Source organism: Poecile atricapillus, chromosome 11, assembly GCF_030490865.1.
Source record: "Poecile atricapillus isolate bPoeAtr1 chromosome 11, bPoeAtr1.hap1, whole genome shotgun sequence".
Taxonomy (NCBI): domain Eukaryota; kingdom Metazoa; phylum Chordata; class Aves; order Passeriformes; family Paridae; genus Poecile; species Poecile atricapillus.
In genome coordinates, this window is record NC_081259.1 from 1,115,620 (window position 1) to 1,137,074 (window position 21,455).

Here is a 21,455-nt window from a genome sequence, read left to right on the forward strand (position 1 = left end):
TAAATTCCCAGCAGGAATAAAATTCCCACCAGGAATCCACCGCTCCTCCCTCATGCCCAAATTCACAGGAAAAATCCCCATTTTCCCTCTTTTCCACAAGAAAACCTCGAAGCCGCCACAGGAATGACGGATTAAAAAAAAACCCTTGGAATTCCTCTGGAAAACAAAACTCCCGGAAAATTCCCAAAATAAATAATAGAGCCATCCCCAGGAATTTTCTTTTTTCCTTAAGATAAAAAAATTTATTTCCCAGTCTTAGAAAGCTTCCCGAGCATTCCCGGTGTCCCGTAGAAACGGAGGAGAACCTCTTCCCGCCAAAAAGAAAAAAATATTCCGGAGGGGCGGAATTACAAAACGAATCCCGAGCACTTTGTGCTTCCAGAGCTTCCCGGAGGAGCGGCCGGCCCGGAGCAGCCGGGAAAACCATTATTGCATATTTTCCATAGGGAAAATCCCGGGAAATCCAACGAAATCCCAGCCAAGCCACGCCCGGGGAGGAGGAGGAGAACGGGAATGAGAGGATTGCGGGGAATGAGAGGATTGCAGGGAATTCTGGATTCCAGGGAGTGCCGGATTCCAGGGAATGCTCAGATTCCAGGGAAAGTCTGGATTCCAGAGAACGCCAGATTCCAGGGAATCCAGATTCCAGGGAACGAGCGGATTCCACGCAATGCTGGACTCCAGGGAATGCTGGATTCCAGGGAATTCCAGATCCCAGGGAATCTAGATTCCAGGGAATGCCTGGATTCCCGGGAAGGCTGAATTGCAGGGAATGCCGGATTCCAGGGAACGCCAGATTCCAGGGAATCCAGATTCCAGGGAATGTCTGGATCCCAGGAAATGCCTGGATCCCAGGGAATTCCGGACCCCAGGGAATGTCTGGATCCCCGGGAATTCTGCATCCCAGGGAATTCCGGCTCCCAGGGAATTCCGGATCCCCGGGAGGGTTGTGCTTGTGCTGTTGGGGCGGGGGAGCCCCGGCGAGGGGATCCCATGGGAAGAGCCGACGGAAAATCTGGGATCAAAGCCGACCTTGGTCCCGAAGATCTCCGGGAATCTGAAGCTGGGAATGAACAAAGAGATCCCAAACTGGAAGGAATTCCGTGAAGTTTTGAGGAATTTTTGGATTCCGTGAGGTTCTGAGGCTCCGCGGCCGAGGATCCTCTTCCGACGCACGAGGGAGCGGAAGGAATATCGGGAATTCCCCGCGGATTCCCCATGGAATCGCAGCCTCTGCGGATTCCCGGGAGCTCCTCCGGGAAGAGACAGAAGAACAACCTTGGAACGCTCATCTCAAACTTCCGGAGAGGGAAAACCGGCACCAATTCCCAAAAAATCCCGCCCGAGAGGAATTCCGGCCTCCGAAAGGCACCCAAGGCACCCCGGAGCCTCTCCCGGTTTTCCAGATGGGAAAACGACGGAAGGAACAGGCAGGGGGAGGATGGAGGGGGATTTTTTGGAAAGGACAGAAAAGTCGCTCCAGGACGGGCGGGAAATGAAGGAAAAACCTCCAAAAATGAAAGCGACGGGAAGATCGAGACGGGCGTTGTCCCAAATCCCGGGATTTTGGGATCGGGATGAGCTCCGCCGTGGAATGGGAGCGCCAGGGATTCCCAAATCCCGGGATTTTGGGATCGGGATGAGCTCCGCCGTGGGACGGGAGCGCCGGGGATTCCCAAATCCCGGGATCGGGCAGCAGGGGGATCACGGGATCATGGAATGTTTGGGGGAGGGACCTTAAAGCTCATCCCATTCCACAGGGAGCTCCCGCTGCTCCACATCCCAGGGATCCAGAGGTGGCTTCTCCGGGAATTCCAGCCCAGGGAGAGCTGGAAAACCCTCTGGGATGGAGCTGGGAAAACACGGGATGGGCTGGAGCAGGAGAAAAATGGCAATTCCCGAATTCCCGGATTTCCTGAGGGACTCCAGGTCCCGCTTGAGCCATTCCCAAAAACGTCCCCAGAGCTCCGAGGAATCTCCAGATGGAATTCCAAAATCCCACAGAAAACACAGGGATCCAGGAAAAGGGATCCCATTCCCAGGGAATTCCAGTGACCGGGATACGGGATCCAGTTCCCAGGGAATTCCAGTGACCGGGATACGGGATCCCATTCCCAGGGAATTCCAGTGATTGGGATACGGGATCCCGTTCCCAGGGAATTCCAGTGACCGGGATACGGATCCCTGCGCTGTTTGCTCCAGGCTCCCAGTTGTGCTTCCATGATACCGGCCACGCGTTTTCCATGAAAAATCCCTCCAGCAGCTCCAGGATCTCCGGGCAGAGAATTCCAAGCGTGGATCTCTCATCCCAAAAAGGCCAATCCCGAGGAATCCCCCAGCTCCGAGCGCTTCCCGCGGGAGCCGCTCCCACACGGAGCCAAATCCCGCCGGGAGAGGCCCCGGATGAGCTCTCTGGGCCACAATTCCAAGGTTTCTGTGGCTCCTGCAAAACCTTTTCCTTGGAAAAGGCAAAACCAATCCCAACAAATCCCTGTCTGGAGCTCCGGGCGGGAGCGTCCTGATCCCAAAGCTTCCCGTGCCGGGAATGGGAGCGGTGATTTTCCCGGAGCACTTTCAGCGCCCACTGTTTTTTGGGAACGCTCCGTGCCCGGCTGTGATTCCACGATTTCCCTGGAGCAGTCTCAAATCCCGGTTTTTCCTTTATTTTGGGAACTCTGTCACGACTTCCCGGCAGCAGTTTCAAATCCCAGTTTTTTCCTTTATTTTGGGAACGCTCCGTGCTGGGCCACCACTTCCCTGGAGGAATTTCAAATCCCAGTTTTTCCTTGTTTTTGGGACTTGTCTGTCACCACTTCCCTGCAGCAGTTCCAAATCCCAGTTTTCCTTGGTTTTGGGAACTCTCCATGCCAGGCTGCGACTTCCCCGGAGCAGTTTCAAATCCCGGTTTTTCCTTTATTTTAGGAACTCTCTGTCGTGACTTCCCTGCAGCAGTTCCAAATCCCGTTTTTTCCTTGTTTTTGGGAATGCTCCCTGCCAAGCTGCGACTTCCCCGCAGCAATCCCAACATCCCATTTTTCCATGTTTTTGGGACCTCTCTGCTGTGACTTCCCCACAGCAATTCCAAATTCCATTTTTCCTTGTTTTTGGGACCTCTCTGTCATGACTTCCCTGGAGCAATCCCAAATCCCAGTTTCTCCTTTATTTTGGGAACTCTCCATGCTGTGCCGTGACTTCCCTGAAGCAATTTCAAATCCCAGTTTTTCCTTGTTTTTGGGACCTCTCTGCCATGACTTCCCCGCAGCAATCCCAAAATCCCAGTTTTTCCTTGTTTTTGGGACCTCTCTGCTGTGACTTCCCCACAGCAGTTCCAAATTCCATTTTTCCTTGTTTTTGGGACCTCTCTGTCATGACTTCCCTGGAGCACTCCCAAATCCCAGTTTCTCCTTTATTTTGGGACCTCTCTGCCATGACTTCCCCGCAGCAATCCCAAAATCCCATTTTTCCTTTATTTTGGGACCTGTGCATCACCGCTCCCCCACCACATTCCCGCTCCCCGCCGTCCCTCGTTCCCGCTCTCCTCTCCCTCCCCGGCTCTCAGTTGTGCTTGGCTCTCCCCCCTCTCAGGTAACTCTTCCACCTCTTGACGAACTCCCTGAAGACGGGCGCGTCGTCCACGGAGGCGAGCAGCTGCAGCTGGTTGATGTGGGTGGTGTGGTAATCCCAGCGCGCCAGGTTGGGCGCCGTGCCCAGCGTGAAGTGCCGCAGGTCGTAGACGCTGCCGGAGCCGGTGTCGAAGAGCGGCAGCATGGCCTTCAGCGACTCCATGCCGCGCTCGTAGAGCAGCCGCGCCTCGCGGCCGCGCTCCTCGCCCGCCGTCTCCTTCAGGTCGTAGAGGCCGATCAGGGCATACATGAAGCCGTTGAGCACGAAGGAGCTGGGCGTGGTGGGGTACTCCTCGTACCAGTCGTGCCGCTCCATGAACACCGCCTTGACGCCGCGCCGCTCCGCCGGCAGCTTGAAGGGCGCGGTGGCGCGCAGCGCGGCGCTCAGGAAGGCCGGCTCCCCGGTCAGCCGGTACGCCCTGACCAGCGTGGACATGGCCTGGCCCTGCGCCATGGCCGAGTACCAGCCCGGCTCCAGGGATTTGAAACCCTCTCCCAGTTTCCTGGTGACGCCGATGGGCCAGCCGCCGCGCTCGTCCTGGTTGCGCAGCAGCCAGCGGCTGGCGGCGAAGAAGGCGGCCGTGTGCGCGCTGGCCGCCACCGTCACGTTGTCCAGGAAGCCGCGGCCTTTGGCCACCAAGCGCAGGAGCCTCTTGGGGGCCACCTTGGTCTGCTTGACGGCCTTGGTGCGCGAGAGCCCCAGCCCCTTGCGCAGGTCGGTCAGGAGGTCGCGCGTCAGCCGCCTCCAGCCGCCGCCGGCGCCGCCGATGCCGTAGACGACGTCGCCGTCGCGCAGCGCCAGCAGCGGCGCCCCCGGCGCGTAGCGCACGGCCAGCGGCCGGCCACGCTCCGTGGTCTCCAGCAGCACCGAGACGCTGCCGTTGCCCTGCAGCTTCAGGTCGAAGGAGATGATGAAATCGCGGCCGTTGTTCAGCTCCAGGGAAACGCCCTCGGAGTTTTCTGGAAAAGGGATGAGCCCCACCCCAGCCCCGTCCCGGGATCAGCGCGGGGAGGATCCCGGCGGGAAGGGTTCGGGGTTTGGGGGAGATTCCCAGGGATTTAGGGCAGCCCTTGGATGGGTTCAGGGTTATGGGGGGGTTTCAGCTGGATGGGTCTGGAATGAAGGACTGGGAATGGGAAAGGATTGGGAAGGGAAAAGATTGGGAGTGAAGGATTGGGAATGGGAAAGGATAGGGAATGGGAAAGGATTGGGAATGGGAAAGGATTGGGAATGGGAAAGGATTGGGAATGGGAAAGGATTGGGAGTGAGGAATTGGGAAGGGAAAGGATGGGGAGTGAAGGAATGGGAAGGGAAAGGATTGGGACTGAAGAACTGGGAATGAAGGACTGGGAATGAAGGATTGGGAATGAAGGATTGGGAATGAAGGATTGGGAAGGGAAAGGATGGGGAGTGAAGGATTGGGAATGAAGGACTGGGACCAAAAGCCAAACCAAACCCCAGCACCCAACAATTTCCACTCCCTGTTTCAGCACCTGCCAGAATTCCCACCACCTGCCAAAATCCCCAGCACCCTCTGGAATCCCCAGCACCCTCCAGAATCCCCAGCACCCACATAAATCCCCGTCACCCTCTGGAATCCCCAGAACCCCCCAGAATCCCCGGCACCCTCTGGAACCCCTGGCACTCACCGGGGCAGGAGAAGTGCTTGACGGCGGTGAGGCGGGATTTGTCCCAGACGGTGGCGAGGGAGCAGCCCTTGGGCACGGTCCAGCGGCCGTTCCCGCCCTCATTCCCGCTATTCCCGACGCTCTCGATCCCGTCTCCCGCCGTCTCGTACACCTCCACGTGCGGCGCCTTCTCGGTCAGGTTCTTGCTGTAGTGGCTCAGGCCGTACTGGGCGATCTGGATGGGGTAGAAGTAGCCCTGAGGGCCCCACTGCGTGGAGACGGGAACTCCTGCCCGGGAAAAACACGGAAAAGGCCTTGGAATGAGGGGAAAAATTCCCGGAATTCCCTGGAGCGCTGTAAATGGGGCTGGAAGTGTTAGAGGGAGGTTGGGGAAGGAGGGGTGGGGCCCTTTCCCGTTAAAATCTGGAATTCCGCCGTTTGAGCTGGCGAGGAATCCCTGCTCCCATGATCCCATGATTTCATGGAATCGTTCCAGCGCGTTTAAAGGTCCATCCCAATCCCAAAAATCCTCTGATTCCCAGCAAATCCCACTTTCCACAGCCCTGATGCACTTGACCCTGTCGCCATTCCCACATTCCCAACACCAAATCCACTTCTTGAGCGGCACTTCCAGGATATTCTCAGGACCACCCCAATCCCAAAACTCCCCACAGCATTCCCGGGCCCCGCACCTTCCGCCCCGCTGATGCACCTGACCCTGTCACCATTCCCACATTCCCACATTCATTCCCACATTCCCACGTTCCCACATTCATTCCCAGCCCATTCCCAGCACATTCCCATCACCTTCAGCCCCGCTGATGCACCTGACCCTGTCACCATTCCCACATTCCCACATTCATTCCCACATTCATTCCCACATTCCCACGTTTCCACATTCATTCCCAGCCCATTCCCAGCACATTCCCATCACCTTCAGCCCCGCTGATGCACCTGACCCTGTCACCATTCCCAGCACATTCCCATATTCATTCCCACAACATTCCCAGCCCATTCCCACATTCATTCCCAGCCCATTCCCATCACCTTCAGCCCCGCTGATGCACTTGACCCTGCCGCCATTCCCACATTCATTCCCACATTCCCACATTCATTCCCACATTCCCACATTCCCAGCACATTCCCAGCCCATTCCCACATTCCCATCACCTTCAGCCCTGCTGATACACTTGACCCTGTCACCATTCCCAGCACAATCCCAGCCCATTCCCACATTCCCAGCCCATTCCCAGCCCATTCCCATCACCTTCAGCCTCGCTGATGCACTTGACCCTGTCACCATTCCCAGCACATTCCCAGCCCATTCCCACATTCCCAGCCCATTCCCAGCCCATTCCCATCACCTTCAGCCCTGCTGATGCACCTGACCCTGTCACCATTCCCAGCCCATTCCCAGCACATTCCCAGCCCATTCCCACATTCACTCCCACATTCCCATATTCATTCCCAGCCCATTCTCAGTCCATTCCCAGCCCATTCCCACATTCACTCCCACATTCCCATATTCATTCCCAGCCCATTCTCAGCCCATTCCCAGCACATTCCCAGCCCATTCCCACATTCCCAGCCCGTTCCCAGCTCATTCCCAGCCCATTCCCAGCACATTCCCATCACCTTCAGCCCCGCTGATGCACTTGACCCTGTCACCATTCCCACATTCCCACATTCATTCCCACATTCCCAGCACATTCCCAACCCATTCCCAGCCCATTCCCACATTCCCAGCCCGTTCCCAGCTCATTCCCAGCCCATTCCCAGCCCATTCCCAGCACATTCTCATCACCTTCAGCCCCGCTGATGCACTTGACCCTGTCCCTCAGCTCCACGTTGTACCCCTCGAAGGACATGAAGACGCCGTCGGGCCGGTACGGCGCGCGCTGCGCGTACACCTTGGAGTAGCTGTGGGAGAACTCGAAGCGCTCGTTCCCGTCGGATCCCGTGATCCTCCCGTACACCTGGAAATATTTCTCCACCCAGCTGAAGGGCAGGAAAACCTCGGAGCCCTCGCGCCGCCCCTTCACCGTCTGCTCCTCGTTGATGACGCAGTCGATCTCCTCGTAGCGCGGCGCCGCCGCTTTCCCGGCGGGATTTCCCGGGATTCCCGGAGCGTCCCGGGGCGAGGCTTCCTCCTCCTCCTCCTCCTCGGGGCGCTCCGGGGGCCGCGCCGGGGTTTGGGAATGGTGGGAGCAGCGGCTCCAGAGGAGCAGCGAGAGCAGCGCCAGGAGAGCGCAGAGAACCAGCAGAGCCTTGGAGCTGAGGCGGGCCAGGCAGCGCATGGTGCTGCATTCCTGGGAAAAACGGGGAAAAATGGGGAAAAACGGGATCAGGAGAGGGATTTGGGATGGGAATGGGCAGGGTGACAGGGCCAGGCAGCGCATGGTGCTGCATTCCTGGGAAAACAGGGAAAAATGGGGAAAAATGGGGAAAAATGGGGAAAAACGGGATCAGGAGAGGGATTTGGAATGTTCCAGATGGGAATGGCAGCACATGGTGCTGCATTCCTGGGAAAAACGGGGAAAAATGGGGGAAAATGGGGAAAAACGGGATGAGGAGAGGGATTTGGGATGGGAACAGACAGGGTGAAAGGGCCAGGCAGCGCATGGCGCTGCATTCCTGGGAAAAACAGGAAAAATGGGATCAGGAGAGGGATTTGGAATGTTTGGGGTGGGAATGGTGCTGCATTCCTGGGAAAAACATGGAAAAACGGGATCAGGAGAGGGATTTGGGATGTTCCAGATGGGAACGGCAGCACATGGTGCTGCATTCCTGGGAAAAATGGGGAAAATGGGGAAAAATGGGGAAAAAATGGGGAAAAAATGGGGGAAAAAATGGGATCAGGAGAGGGATTTGGGATGTTCCAGATGGGAATGGTGGTGCATTCCTGGGAAAAACATGGAAAAATGGGAAAAAACGGGATCAGGAGAGGGATTTGGGATGTTCCAGATGGGAACGGCAGCACATGGTGCTGCATTCCTGGGAAAAATGGGGAAAAATGGGGAAAAATAGGATGAGGAGAGGGATTTGGGATGTTCCAGATGGGAATGGCGCTGCATTCCTGGGAAAACACGGCGGCCCTGCCGAGGGTCAGGTCCTGGGAATGTGGGAATGTGGATCCAAGCTGGGATAGGAATTCCAGGTATCCCAACAGAGCCGGGAAAAAACGGGAATGGGGAAAAGCGGCTCCGCTCTTACCTCAGGGAAAGGGAATTCTTGGAATTCTAACGCATCCCGAGCTTCCAGAGGCAAAAATTCCTGGGATTTACGGATTCGTCTTGGGATTCCTGCAGGGAAAACCGGGAAAAATGGAGCTGCAGCAGGCCCGGATGGAGCTTTCCCAGGAAATCCTGGTATTCCCAGGAAAACCCTCAGAATTCCAGGGAAACCCTCAGATTCCCTGGAAAATCCCGAGATTTCCAGGAAAATCCCGAGATTTCCAGGAAAATCGTGACATTCCCAGGGAAATCCTGACATTCCCGGGAAAATCCTCAGGGAATTCCAGGAATTCCGGAGCCCATATTCCCGAATTCCTGAGCCCCTATTCCTGCACCCCACGTTCCCCCAGCCCATATCCCGTATTCCCAGCTCGTATTCCCGTATTCCCAGATCGCATTCCCGTATTCCCAGCTCGCATTCCCGAATTTCCCAGCGCGTATTCCCAAATCCCAGATTCCCACCGCTCCCATTCCCGGCTCCGGCAGCAACCCCGAGGCGGCCCGAGCACGCCCGGCGCCGCCAGCTCCGGGTAATCCCGCAGCCCCCCACTCTCTCCCGTTATTCCCGTTATTCCCGCAATTCCCAGGAATTCCCGGGAATCCCGGCCCGGTCCTCACCCGTGCCCGGGGCCTGGCGGGCGGCGGAACCTCCGCGCGGGGCAGCGGGGGGAGCCCGGAGCGGCCGCGCCGGGGCCCCGCCCCTCGCGCCTCGCAGCCAATGGCAGCGCACCGGGGGCGGTGCGCGCGCCTCGCAGCCAATGGCAGCGCGAGGAGCCCCGCCCTCGCGCCCCGCAGCCAATGGCAGCGCGCGGGGGGCGGCGCGCGCGAGGGGCGCTAGCCAATAGGAGAGCGCGGCGCGGCGGGGCCGCCGCCACAACGGCGCCGGGCGGGGCGGGGCGGGGCGGGAGGAGGCGCCGCCGCCGCCGCCCCAGGAGGCACCGGGGGCACCGCGAGCGCTGCGGGCGCTGCCTCGAACCCGCGCGGCCGCTCCGGCACCGCCTCAGCCCCCGGGGGCACCGGCGCGGCCAGGGGGGAGCGGCCCCGCCCCGGCTTCCCGCGAGAGCTGGCGGCGACCAATCAGAACCGCGCGTTTAAGGGGCGGGGCTTCCGGGCGGAGCGCGGCGCTGATTGGCTGGAGGAGACCCCGCCCACAGAGCGGTCACGTGGCGGGGCCGCGTGAGGAGGGAGGGGCGGGCGGCGCGCGCGCTCATTAGCGCGGGTTCATTAATGATTAATGATTGATTAATGATTGATTAATGAGCTGCCAAGGGAGGCGGGAGATCCGCGCGTGCGGAATGGCGGCTCCGATGCCCTCGGGGAGAGCGGCTGCGCCAAGGGAGGTTTGGGAATGCGGGGAAAATTCCCACCTGGAAAATTCCCACCTGGAAAATTCCCACCTGGAAAATTCCCACCTGGAAAAGCTCCAAGGCTGGAACAGCTGCCAGGCAGGACCGGGATCCCATCCCGGAGGGGTTGAAACCCTTCGGATGTGGCGCCTGGGGACAGCGGCGAGGTTGGACTCCAGGAGCTCCGAGGGCTTTTCCATTCCATGATTCCAAAGAAATTCCAAACCCTCCATCCCTAAAAACCGCCCAGCTCGGGATGAAGCCGGCAGAGCCCCCCCTGTGCTGGATGAACGGGATTCAATCCTGATCCAACGCTAATCTTGGGAATTCCACGCCTTGCCTACAAGGAGCTGTCGCTACAGAGCGGATCCCAGGCATGGAAAAGGCTGGAAAATCAGGAATTCCAAGAGGAATTGTTATCCATGGCCTGGCCAGCTCCTGATTCCTGAATTCCCTTGGTTTACCAGGAAGACCAATCCAAACCCAGCGCAGATTCCGGGCTGGAGGGAGCGGCAGCTCTCGGACACCGATTCCCATCCCAGTTTTCCCTTGGTTTTGCCAAGGAGCTGGAATTGCTTCCATCGACCCCAACATTCCCATCTTTTCCTGGATCGTTCCTCAGATCCAAAGGAAACATTCCCATCTTTTTTATTCCTCAGATCCGCAGGAGCTTTTCCCAGATTTCCGTGGCGGATCCGAGCTGGGAATGTGCTCGGCTCCCGGCAGGAAGCGCTCCCGTCGGCTCAGAAGTTTTCCTTGGAAAAGGCGAATCCGAAGCTCCGGCAGTGGCCGCGGATGATCCTGGCCAGCCCCGCGGAGCCGCAGAAGAACACCCGGACCTTCCCACGCCGCTCCGCAGCCACCTTCCCGAACAGCTGGAACAGACGGAACCCTCGGCACGGGCGGATCCGCAATTCCCGCCCGGCCCAGCCCGATCCGGCGTTCCATGGCCCCATTCCCTGATCCCATTCCCTGATCCCGATCCATGACCCCATTCCGTGATCCCATGCCATGATCCCAATCCATGATCCCATTCCATGGCCCCATCCTGTGATCCCATTCCCTGATCCCATTCCCTGATCCCATTCCATGATCCCATGATCCCTGGGCTGGATGAGACAGTTGGAATGAGATTGATCTTTGGGGTTCCTTCCAACCCAACCCATTCCATGATTTTCTGATCCCATTGCCAATTCCATGATCCCATCCCATGACTCCACAATCCCATTCCCCAATTCCATGATCCCATTCCCTGATTCCATGATCCCATTCCCTGATTCCATGATCCCTGAGCCAGATCAGAGCCTTGGAATGAGATCATCTTTCCCTTCCCTCCCAGCCCATTCCATCATTCCACGATCCCATTCCCTGATTCCACGATCCCATTTCTCTGATTCTCTGATCCCATTCCCTGATTCCATGATCCCATCCCATAGATCCATGATCCCATTCCCTGATTCCACGATCCCATTTCTCTGATTCTCTGATCCCATTCCCTGATTCCACGATCCCATTCCCTGATTCCACGATCCCATTTCTCTGATTCTCTGATCCCATTCCTGGACTCTCCGATCCCATTCCCCGACACCCCCGCCCCTCTCCGCCCCCATTCCCGTTCCCGTTCCCGGTGGGATCCGTGCCTTGTCCCAGTCGGGGTGGCCGGGCTGGGTGCGGCTGCGGAGGCCGGAGATGGAATCCCGCTGTTCCTGAGCCGCCAGCAGATCCAGCGCCAGCTGCAGCCCCAGCGCCTTCACGTCCCCCTTGCCCAGGGCCGAGGTCATGAACAGGTGCAGCTCCAGGAACTTCCCTGGGAATTCATTCCGGGAATTCCAGCTGCCGCCGGCACCCCGCTCCCGTTTTTTCCTGGGAATGGGCGCTCCCGCTCACCTCCCGGCTCCAGCTCCGCCTGCTGCGCCTCCAGCTGGGCCAGGAGGCTGAGGAACCACTGCAGGTGCTGCTGATCCCGCGTGATCCACACGAAATCCACCTGGGAGAGGGAGCGGGAAAACCTGGGCTCGGACACGCGCCAGATCCCAGCACCGGATCCCAGTACTGGATCCCAGCATCAAATCCTGACTCCAGATCCCGGCACCAGATCCCAGCACAAGATCCCGATCCAGATCCTGGAACCAAATCCTGGCACCAAATCCCAACTCCAGATCCTGGAACCACATCCCAGCACCAGATCCAGCCCCGATCCCAAAGCTCCCGTGTTTGGGGAACGCTCCTGGGCTCCCCATGCCAGGACAAGGCCGGATCCCAGATCCCTTCCCGCTGCACCTTCCGGAGCGTCATCTCCTCATCCCGCTCTTCCTCTCTCCAGGAGAAACGGCAGCTGGGGCAGCTCCGCATCCGCCGCCGGTACCTGCACGGGGGAATGAGCGGCACTTCCTGCTCCTTCCTGCACATTCCTGACTTTTCCTGCTCCTTCCTGCACATTCCTGACTTTTCCTGCTCCTTCCTGCACATTCCTGACTTTTCCTGCTCCTTCCTGCACATTCCAGCCTTTTCCTGCTCATTCCCGGCTCCTGCCCGTGGCCAAGCTCCCTCCAGCACCTTTCCCGCAGCCCAAATTCCCAAGGACAGAATCCCAAGGGGTGAATCCCAAGGATGGAATCCCGAGGACGGAATCCCGAGGACAGAATCCCGAGGACGGAATCCCGAGGGTCGAGGGTGGGAGAACATCCCAATGATGCCGTCAGGGCTCTGCCTGGCGCGTTCCCAGATTCCCGGATTCCCACCGGAACATGATGCTCTGCAGGATGGAGGCGAAGGGGGTGATCCCGATGCCGGCTCCGATGAGCACGGCGTGCTCCGAGGTGAAGATCCGCCGGCTCGGGCTTCCGTAGGGACCATCCAGGAAACACTGGAGGGATCCGGAGCCAGGAGAGATCCGGAACCGGGAGAGATCCCGAGGGAGGAGAGATCCGGAGTGAGGAGAGATCCGGAACCGGGAGAGATCCGGAACCGGGAGAGATCCAGAGCCGGGAGAGATCCAGAGTAGGGAGAGATCCGGAGTGAGGAGAGATCCGGAATGAGGAGAGATCCGGAACCGGGAGAGATCCAGAGCCGGGAGAGATCCCAAGGGAGGAGAGATCTGGAGTGAGGACAGATCCCAACCCGGGACAGATCCCGGAGTTCCAGGTGCTGGAGCAGCTCCCGGGTGGAGGAGAAAGGCACAAAGGGGATCACGGAATTCGGGATGGGAGCAAGGAACGGGGGGGGAGTTTTCCAGCGGGGCAGGGCTTGGATCAGCCCCAGGTGGGATCATCCGTGCACAGGGATCCAGGATGGAGGAGCTGGGAATGTGGGTGGGATGGATGGAACAGGGATGGAGTGCCTGGAATGTGGCTGGGATGGATGGAATGCTGCTCCCAGCCCGTTTCCCGGGATCCAGGAAAGGCAGGAATGTCTCACCTTGATGCTGCAGCTCCGCGGGGTCTCTCCGGGCCCGGAGCCCTGGAGGAGAGGGGAGCTGTGACCTTCCCCCCCTTCCCAGCGCTCCCCACATTCCCTGGATTTGGGGCTTTTCCCACCCGGCTCCCCACACAATTCCGGCTCTCAGTGCCACGGAGATATCCAAGGAATTTCTTCCCCTGCGGCTTTTTGGGGAGCTTTATCCCGTTGGGATCGGGGCGGGGCTCACCCCCTGCTCCAGGTCCTTTCCCGGGAAAGCGGCTCCGGAGGCTCGGAACGCCAGCAGCTCCACGGCTCCGTCCCTGCCGGAGGCCACGGATCCTTCCTGGGAACAAAGATCGGGAATCGCCACTGGGATCGCCGTTCCCGGGGATCTGCTGGGAATTCCCATCCGTCCCAAATCCCATCCATCCATCCCAAATCCCATTCCACGGGGAGCGACATCACATCAATCCGAAATCCCAAATCCCATCCATCCCAAATCCCAATGGGATTTTGTGTCCCTGTGCCAAGGCCGTGTGACCCTGATGGAGGGACACAAATTCCCATCCCAAGGGACACAAATTCCCATTCCATGGGACACGAATCCTTCAAGGCTGGACCGGCCGGGAATGTCCATCCCGAGGGATTCCCCGGCTGCAGACCGGGATGATCCCGTGGGATCCTCTCGATCCCACCTGTTCCCGGCGCTCCCTGCGGCTCTTCCCGGGCAGATCCGGCTCCGGGCCGTGCGATTCCAGCCGCTGGAAGTGCTCGTAGAGCTTGTTGGTCCATTGGCCCCGCGCCCGGATGTGCAGCCAGAGGGTTCCTGTGGGATGAATCCCAAAATCCTGGGATTGTCTGGGTTGGGAAGAGCTCCAAACCCAACCCATCCCATGGAACCGCCTCCCACAGCCCGGCTCGCTCCGAGCCCCATCCCGGCTGGAAAAACATCAGCTGGGAAACGTTCCAGGGGTGGGAAACGGATCCTGGAGTGGGAAACGGATCCCAGGGATGGAACATTCCAGGGATGGAACATTCCCAGATCTGGAACATTCCCAGATCTGGAACATTCCCAGGGCTGGAACATTCCCGGGCTGGAACACAGATTCCAAGGATGGAACATTCCAGGGATGGGACACAGATCCTGGCCTGGAACATTCCCAGGGATGGAACATTCCCGACTGGAACATTCCCGGACCTGGCTGCTCGGGAGCGCTGCTGATGGAGAAGGGATGCCACTCGTAGGCAGCGATGGCCGGGATGTTCAGGAAGACGAAATCCCCCGGCTGGAAGCGGAAGGATTCCGGCCGCTGGATCACCAGGTGCGTCACCTGTCGGAAAAAAAACTGTGGGAAAACCGGGATCGATCCTCTGGGATCATCCGGGATCGTCCGGCTCCCATCGCAGGAAGCGCTGCAGAAATTCCAGGTTCCAGCTCCCGTCCGGTTCAGACTGGGATCAAACTACAGGATTTTGGGAAAAAATTCCAAGTTCCGGGAGTTCCGGTTGTTCTGTGGGTTTTCATTTGAAGAAAACAGGGAAAAAGGTTCGGGAATAAAGGAAATAAAGGAATTAAAGGAAATAAAGGAATTCCTTCTGCCCCCCGCTGTGAGTTTGCCGTGTTTGTTCCGTCATTCCCAGAGTGGCCGGAGGAGCTGGGATAGCGAGATTTGGGATGGTGGGATGTGGGATGGTTGGGATTTGGGATGGTTGGGATGTTTGGGATTTGGGATATTTGGGATGTTTGGGATGCAGGATGTTTGCGATATTTGGGATGGCTGGAATTTGGGATGGTTGGGATATTCGGGATATTTGGGATATTCGGGATATTCGGGATGCATTCCCACCTTGGAGGGCAGCAGCCTGGCCTCCAGGATGTGCAGATCTCCCGCCCGGCGCCAGAGCCAGCCCAGAACCTTCTCCAGGAAAAACAGGGAGCCGGGAATCAGGAACCACTTCCAGAAGTGGGGAGCGTGCAGGAGCAGCAGGAACCACACCGGGATGTAGGAGAGGTGAGTCCAGTAAAAAACCTGGGAATGGGAACGGGAACGGGGATGGGAATGGGAATAGGAACGGGAATGGCAGCGGGAATGGGAATGGGAGTGGGAATGGGGATGGGAATGGGGATGGGAACAGGAATGGGGAACAGGAATGGGAACGGGAATTGGGAACGGGAATTGGGAACGGGAGTGGGAATGGTGATGGGAACGGGAATGGGAACGGGAGTGGGAATGGGAGTGGGAATGGGAGTGGGAAGTGCTGGAGCCAACTGGCGCTTCCTGCTGGGGCTGTCTGGGTATCCCAGTGGGAAAAGGCCGCCCAAGGGAATCCTGGAATCGCTGGGATTTGCCTTGGAAAGGACCTGGATCCCCTCCAGTCCCGATCCCAACACCGCCCGCTGTCCCGGGCTGCTCCAGCCTGGCCTTGGACACTCCCCGCTCCTCCCAGCCGGGAATTCCCGGGAATCACCTGGAAGTGTCCGCGGCGGCGCAGGCAGGGGCTGGAGCCCAGGAGCATCGCCAGGAGCAGCGGCAGCAGCGCCAGCCCGGTCAGCGGGGCCGTGCCCGCAACCCCGCCAGAGCCCGGCCCCGGCCGCAGCAGCTCCGCCACAGCCGCGGAGAACGGCCCGCCTGGGGACACCGGGACACGGTCACCGGGACAGCCCCGGGGACACCGGGACACCCGGGGACACCGGGACAGGGTCACCGGGACAGCCCCGGGGACACCGGGACACGGTCACCGGGACAGCCCGGGGACATCCCGGGGACAGCCCGGAGACACCGGCACGGTCACAGGGACAGGGGGGACATCCCGGGGACAGCCCGAGGACACGGGCACGGGCAGAGAGAACCGGGGACATCCAGGGGACAGCTCGGGGACAGCCCGGGGACACCGGCACGGTCAGAGAGCCCGAGAACCCATGTGAGAATGCTGGTTCGGGAATGCCCACCCGGGAATGCCCGCCCGGGAATGTCGGTTCGGGAATGTCGGTTCGGGAATGTCGGTTCGGGAATGCCGGTTCGGGAATGTCGGTTCGGGAATGTCGGTTCGGGAATGCCGGTTCGGGAGTGCCGGTTTGGGAATGCCAACCCGGGAATGCCGGTTCGGGAATGTCGGTTTGGAGATGCCCGCCCGGGGGGCGGAGAGCCCTGGCACCGTGCTGGGATTTGGGGATTGTGATTTGGGATTTGGGATTGGGATTTGGGATTGGGATCCCGCTGGGGGTGCCCGGCGGGAGCCGCTAGAGGGGGATCACAGCCCGCGGCTGCTGCGCCCGTCCCGTGCCCGCTCCTGTCCCCTGTCCCCTGTCCCGTCCCCTGTCCGTGTCCCGCCGGTGCCCCGGTCCTGTCTGTGCCCGGTCCTGTCCCGGTCCCGTCCCCTCCCTCGCAGCGCCCCCGGCACGGGCATCCCTTCTCCAGGGCATTCCTTGGGACACGGGAGATCCCATCCCCGGGATCCCGGGACACGGGAGATCCGATCCCCGGGATCCCGGGACACGGGCAGCCTTTCTTTGGGATCTGGGCCCCTCTTCCCCATCCCTGGGATCCCGAACCGCTATCCCCCATCCCGGATCTCCATCCCAGGGATCCCCATCCCGGCTTCCGTATCCCAGCTCCCATCCCAGGATCCCGCTTCCCCTATCCCGGCTCCTATCGCAGTTCCCGTATCCCATATCCCGGTTCTCGGTTCCCGGTTCCCGTATCCCGGTTCCCGTATCCCGTTTCCCCTATCCCGTATCCCGGTTCCCCTATCCCGTATCCCGGTTCCCGTATCCCGGTTCCCGGTTCCCGTATCCCGGTTCCCGGTTCGGACCGGCTCGCTCCAGGCGCGCTCCCAGGTGCGCTGCCGCGTGCGCGCTCCCGAGGGCCAGCACCAGGTGTCCCACGCGCGCGTGCCCGCGCTCGTGGCGCTCCAGCGGGAGCCGCTCCCAGAGCGGGCACGAGCGGAGCCGGGACACGGAACGGCGCAACATCAGAGCCTGGGGACAGACAGACAGACATCAGAGCCTGGGGACAGACAGACAGACAGACATCAGAGCCTGGGGACAGACAGACAGACAGACAGACATCAGAGCCTGGAGACAGACAGACAGACAGACATCAGAGCCTGGGGACAGACAGACAGACAGACAGACATCAGAGCCTGGAGACAGACAGACAGACAGACAGGGGACATCAGAGCCTGGGGACAGACAGACAGACATCAGAGCCTGGGGACAGACAGACAGACAGACATCAGAGCCTGGGGACAGACAGACAGACAGACAGGGGACATCAGAGCCTGGGGACAGACAGACAGACATCAGAGCCTGGGGACAGACAGACAGACAGACATCAGAGCCTGGGGACAGACAGACAGACAGACATCAGAGCCTGGGGACAGACAGACAGACAGACAGACATCAGAGCCTGGGGACAGACAGACAGACAGACAGACATCAGAGCCTGGGGACAGACAGACGGACAGACAGGGGACATCAGAGCCTGGGAACAGAGGGGGGACAGAGGGACAGGGGACAGGGTCAGGGAACGGCGCAGCATCAGAGCCTGGGGGACAGTGAGGAACGGGGACAGGGGACAGTGTCCTTCAGTGTCCCCTTGGTGTGCCCCCATGTCTTCTCGGTGTCCCCTCCATGTCCCACTGTCTGTCCCCCTGTCTGTCCCCGGTGTCGCTCACCGGGAGCAGGGCGCAGTTGAGGTTCAGGGAGGCTGTCCCCGGTCTGTCCCCCGTCTGTCCCCATGTCCCCAGTCTGTCCCCGGTGTCCCCCCGGTGTCCCCGTTGTGTCCCCGGTGTCGCTCACCGGGAGCAGGGCGCAGTTGAGGTTCAGGGCGGCTGTCCCCGGTCTGTCCCCATGTCCCCAGTCTGTCCCCATGTCCCCCCGTTGTCCCCCCGGTGTCGCTCACCGGGAGCAGGGCGCAGTTGAGGTTCAGGGCGGCTGTCCCCATGTCCCCAGTCTATCCCCGGTGTCCCCCCGGTGTCCCCTCGCTGTCCCCGTTGTCCCCCCGGTGTCGCTCACCGGGAGCAGGGCGCAGTTGAGGTTCAGGGCGGCCCCGCAGCCCCGGGCCAGGGCGGTTCCCGGGCCGCGCTCCCGGTACCGCAGAGCGCCCAGGGCGAGCAGCAGCGCCGAGCCCGCGAGCCACAGCCCCGGCCAGCGGCATTCCCGGGAAACGCGGCGCATCCCGGCCAGCCAGCATTCCCGGGAAAAGCCGCCCGGGCCCCAGCATTCCCGGGAAAAGCGGCGCATCCCGGCCCGCTGCTCCCGGCAGGATTCCCAGGAAAAGCAGCACAAGCGGCGCTCGGCGGGACTGGGGGGCTTCAGCCAGGAGGCGGCACTGGGAAACGGGAATTTGGGATTGGTGGGAATTGGGGATTGGTGGGAATTCGGGATTGGTGGGAATTCGGGGTTTGGTGGGTGGTACCCGACCCTACAGCCGGACATTCCCACATCCATCCCTGTGTCCATCCCAGAACATTCCCTGATCCATCCCAAAACATCCCAAAATCCAAACCCTGATCCAATCCCTAATCCAAACCCTGCTCCATCCCAAAATCCAAACCCTGCTCCATCCCAAAATCCAAACCCTGCTCCATCCCAAAATCCAAACCCTGCTCCATCCCACCCCATCCCTGATCCAATCCCAAACCTCTCCAGCTGCTCCTGACCCCACAGCTGTGTCCCCATGGAATCCCTTCCCAGATCTCCCAGGTGTGGATCCCGTTCCCACCTGATGCTCAGGCTCTCCAGGAGTTCTGGGAAGGCCTCCAGCTGTTCCCGGAGCTCCGGGAAGGAGATGGAGCCGCTGCGGTCGCGGTCGCAGGCGCGGAGCAGGGCCTGGCTCAGCGCCCGGAGCCGCTCCTCGGGCAGGGCCAGGGAGCTCTCCCGGAGACACCCCCGGAGCACCTGGAGCAGCTCCTGCCCATCGATGGAGCCGCTCCCTGGGAAAACGGGACAATCCCAATGTTCCACAGCCCCATGGAGGTGTCTTCATCCTGGAATTCCGGTCTATGGAGCCACCTCCATCCCGAAATTCCAGTCTATGGAATCATCTCCATCCCAAAATCCTACAGTTCTATGGAGGCATCTCCATCCCGAAATTCCACAGCCCATGGAGGTGTCTTCATCCCAGAATTCCAGAGTCTGTGGAGCCACCTCCATCCCGAAATTCCACAGTTCTATGGAGGCATCTCCATCCCGAAATTCCAGCCTATGGAGTCACCTCAATCCCAAAATTCCAGTCTATGGAATCATCTCCATCCCAAAATTCCACAGCCCATGGAATCATCTCCATCCCGAAATTCCAGAGTCTATGGAATCATCTCCATCCTGAAATTCCAGCCCCATGGAGTCATCTCCAGCCCAATTTTCCAGTCCTAATCCAGGAACTGGAATAATCTGGATGAGGATCCCGACATTCCATGGGCTCATCCCCCTCCAATCCAGGAATTTTCCTCACGGGGTGGAAAATCCTGGATGGGGCAGGAATGAGGGGCAGGATAACAGGAATGGCATCCAGGGGAGGCTCAGCTGGGATTTCTGGGATATTTGGGATTTCTGGGATATTTGGGATATTTGGGAATGTTCCTCCATGGACAGGGAGCCATTGGAAGTGCTGGGAATGCTTGGATTCAATCTCCGAGGGCTTTTCCATCCCCAACATTCCCAGCACTTCAGAAAACCGGGATGGGGAGTTGGGATCGGAGCGGAGCCCATCCCGCTTTTCCCGGCTGCTGGGAAATCCTGGGAATCTTCAGCTTCCAGCTGGAATTCCACCATTCCCGGCCGGAAGGAGGAACCGGGAATTCCGGCTGCTCCAATCCCAAAGGGATCCCAAAAAATCCCCCCCGGATCCCGATTTTCTCCTCTCACCGTCCACATCGTACACCTGGAAGAGGAAGCGGAGCTTTTCCGTGGAATTCCCGCTGAGCAGCCGGCGCAGGGATCCCAGCAGCTCCTCCCGGCTCAGGGAGCCGCTCCCGTCGGAATCGAAGAGCGCGAAAAAACGCTCGGCAAAGAAGGACTGCGGGAAAACGGGAATGGGCCCTGGGAATTGGGAATGTGCCCTGGGAATTGGGAATGTGCCCTGGGAATGGGGAATTCCCATGGATCTCTCCCCTCTTCCCATGGATCCCATTCCCTCTTCCCAGGGATCTCTTTCCCTGGCATCCCTTTATTGGGATCCCTTCTCCATGGATCCTTCCCCAGGATCCTTTTCCTGGGATCTTTTCCTGGGATCCCTTCCTGGGATCCCTTCTCCCATGGATCCTTTCCCTGATACTTTTCCCAGGGTCCTTTTCCCTGGATCCTTTTCCCGGGTCCTTTCCCGGATTCCCGACCTCCTTGATCCCCAGGGTCCGTGTGAATTCCTCCAGGCCGATCTCCGGCTCCTTCCCGGCGCCGTTCCCGAAGCGTTCGCTGGCCCAGCGCAGCCACTCCGCGTCCGCATCCGCTGCCATGGCTCCGGAGCCAGCCCGGAATTCCCGAGATCCCGAAATCCCAGCGATCCCGGAATCCCAGCGATCCTGAACCCCAGTGATCCCAAAATCCCGGCAATCCTGGAATTCCAGCAATCCTGAACCCCAGTGATCCCTGAATCCCAACAATCCTTAAATCCCAGTGATCCCTCAATGCCAGCCATCCCTGAATCCCAGTGATCCTGGAATTCCAGCGTTCCTGAATCCCAGTGTTCCTGAATCCCGGTGATCCCAGAATCCCAGCAATCCCGGAATCCCAGCATTCCTGAATCCCAGTGATCCCTCTGTCCCAGCCATCCCCTGGGAGATCCTGTCTGTTCCCGTTGGGATCCTGCTGGGATCGGCCGGATTCCGGCAGCTTCCGCCGCCTGTGGAATCCCGGATTTCCACGGAGCTGCCGAGCCCAATCCCGGGATCATCGCTCGGAGCACGGGAACATCCCTGGGGATTCCTTCTCCCGGGAAACCCCAGCAGGGATCCTCCCCCGTTCCCTCCATTCCCCCTTTCCCATTCCCATATTCCCATTCTCCCACTTTCCCATTCCCTCCTCTCCCCTTCCCCTTCCCTCCATTCCCATTCTCACATTCCCATTCCCTTTCCCATTCCCTTTCCCATTCCAATTCCCATTTCCTCCATTCCCCCTTTCCCATTCCCCTTTTCATTCCCTCCATTCCCATATTCCCATATTTCCATTCCCATCCCTCCTCTCCCATTCCCATATTCCCATTCCCTCCATTCCCATATTCCCATTC

The 21,455-nt window shown here is 59.5% G+C and overlaps 2 protein-coding genes across 9 annotated transcripts; both read right to left on the reverse strand.

The window, feature by feature from the left end:
- Nucleotides 1–214: 214 nt before the first annotated feature.
- On the reverse strand, nucleotides 215–9,226 carry GLCE (glucuronic acid epimerase). 8 transcript variants are annotated; one of them, XR_009278405.1, is made up of 7 exons: nucleotides 9,104–9,226; nucleotides 8,466–8,554; nucleotides 7,057–7,561; nucleotides 5,274–5,540; nucleotides 3,419–4,583; nucleotides 3,300–3,358; nucleotides 215–3,052 (listed from the first exon to the last, which is right to left on the reverse strand). XR_009278405.1 is itself a non-coding variant. In XM_058846432.1 (5 exons), the coding sequence occupies exons 3-5, from the start codon at nucleotides 7,547–7,549 to the stop codon at nucleotides 3,556–3,558; spliced, it is 1,788 nt and encodes a 595-aa protein (XP_058702415.1). In that variant the 5' UTR covers nucleotides 7,550–7,561; nucleotides 8,466–8,554; nucleotides 9,104–9,226; the 3' UTR covers nucleotides 215–3,555. The 8 variants fall into 8 exon arrangements, 1 of the variants encoding a protein (XP_058702415.1); XR_009278404.1 differs by having other exon boundaries at nucleotides 215–3,111; XR_009278402.1 differs by having other exon boundaries at nucleotides 215–3,173.
- A 163-nt stretch (nucleotides 9,227–9,389) lies between these two features.
- Nucleotides 9,390–20,805, reverse strand: NOX5 (NADPH oxidase 5). The gene is made up of 15 exons (XM_058847007.1): nucleotides 20,566–20,805; nucleotides 20,099–20,249; nucleotides 18,957–19,167; nucleotides 18,248–18,563; nucleotides 17,044–17,209; nucleotides 15,700–15,860; nucleotides 15,078–15,260; nucleotides 14,429–14,561; nucleotides 13,893–14,056; nucleotides 13,249–13,272; nucleotides 12,573–12,697; nucleotides 12,112–12,196; nucleotides 11,719–11,818; nucleotides 11,472–11,638; nucleotides 9,390–10,706 (listed from the first exon to the last, which is right to left on the reverse strand). Exons 1-15 carry the CDS (start codon nucleotides 20,683–20,685, stop codon nucleotides 10,575–10,577), a joined length of 2,238 nt encoding a protein of 745 aa, XP_058702990.1. The 5' UTR covers nucleotides 20,686–20,805; the 3' UTR covers nucleotides 9,390–10,574.
- Between the last annotated feature and the right edge of the window lie 650 nt (nucleotides 20,806–21,455).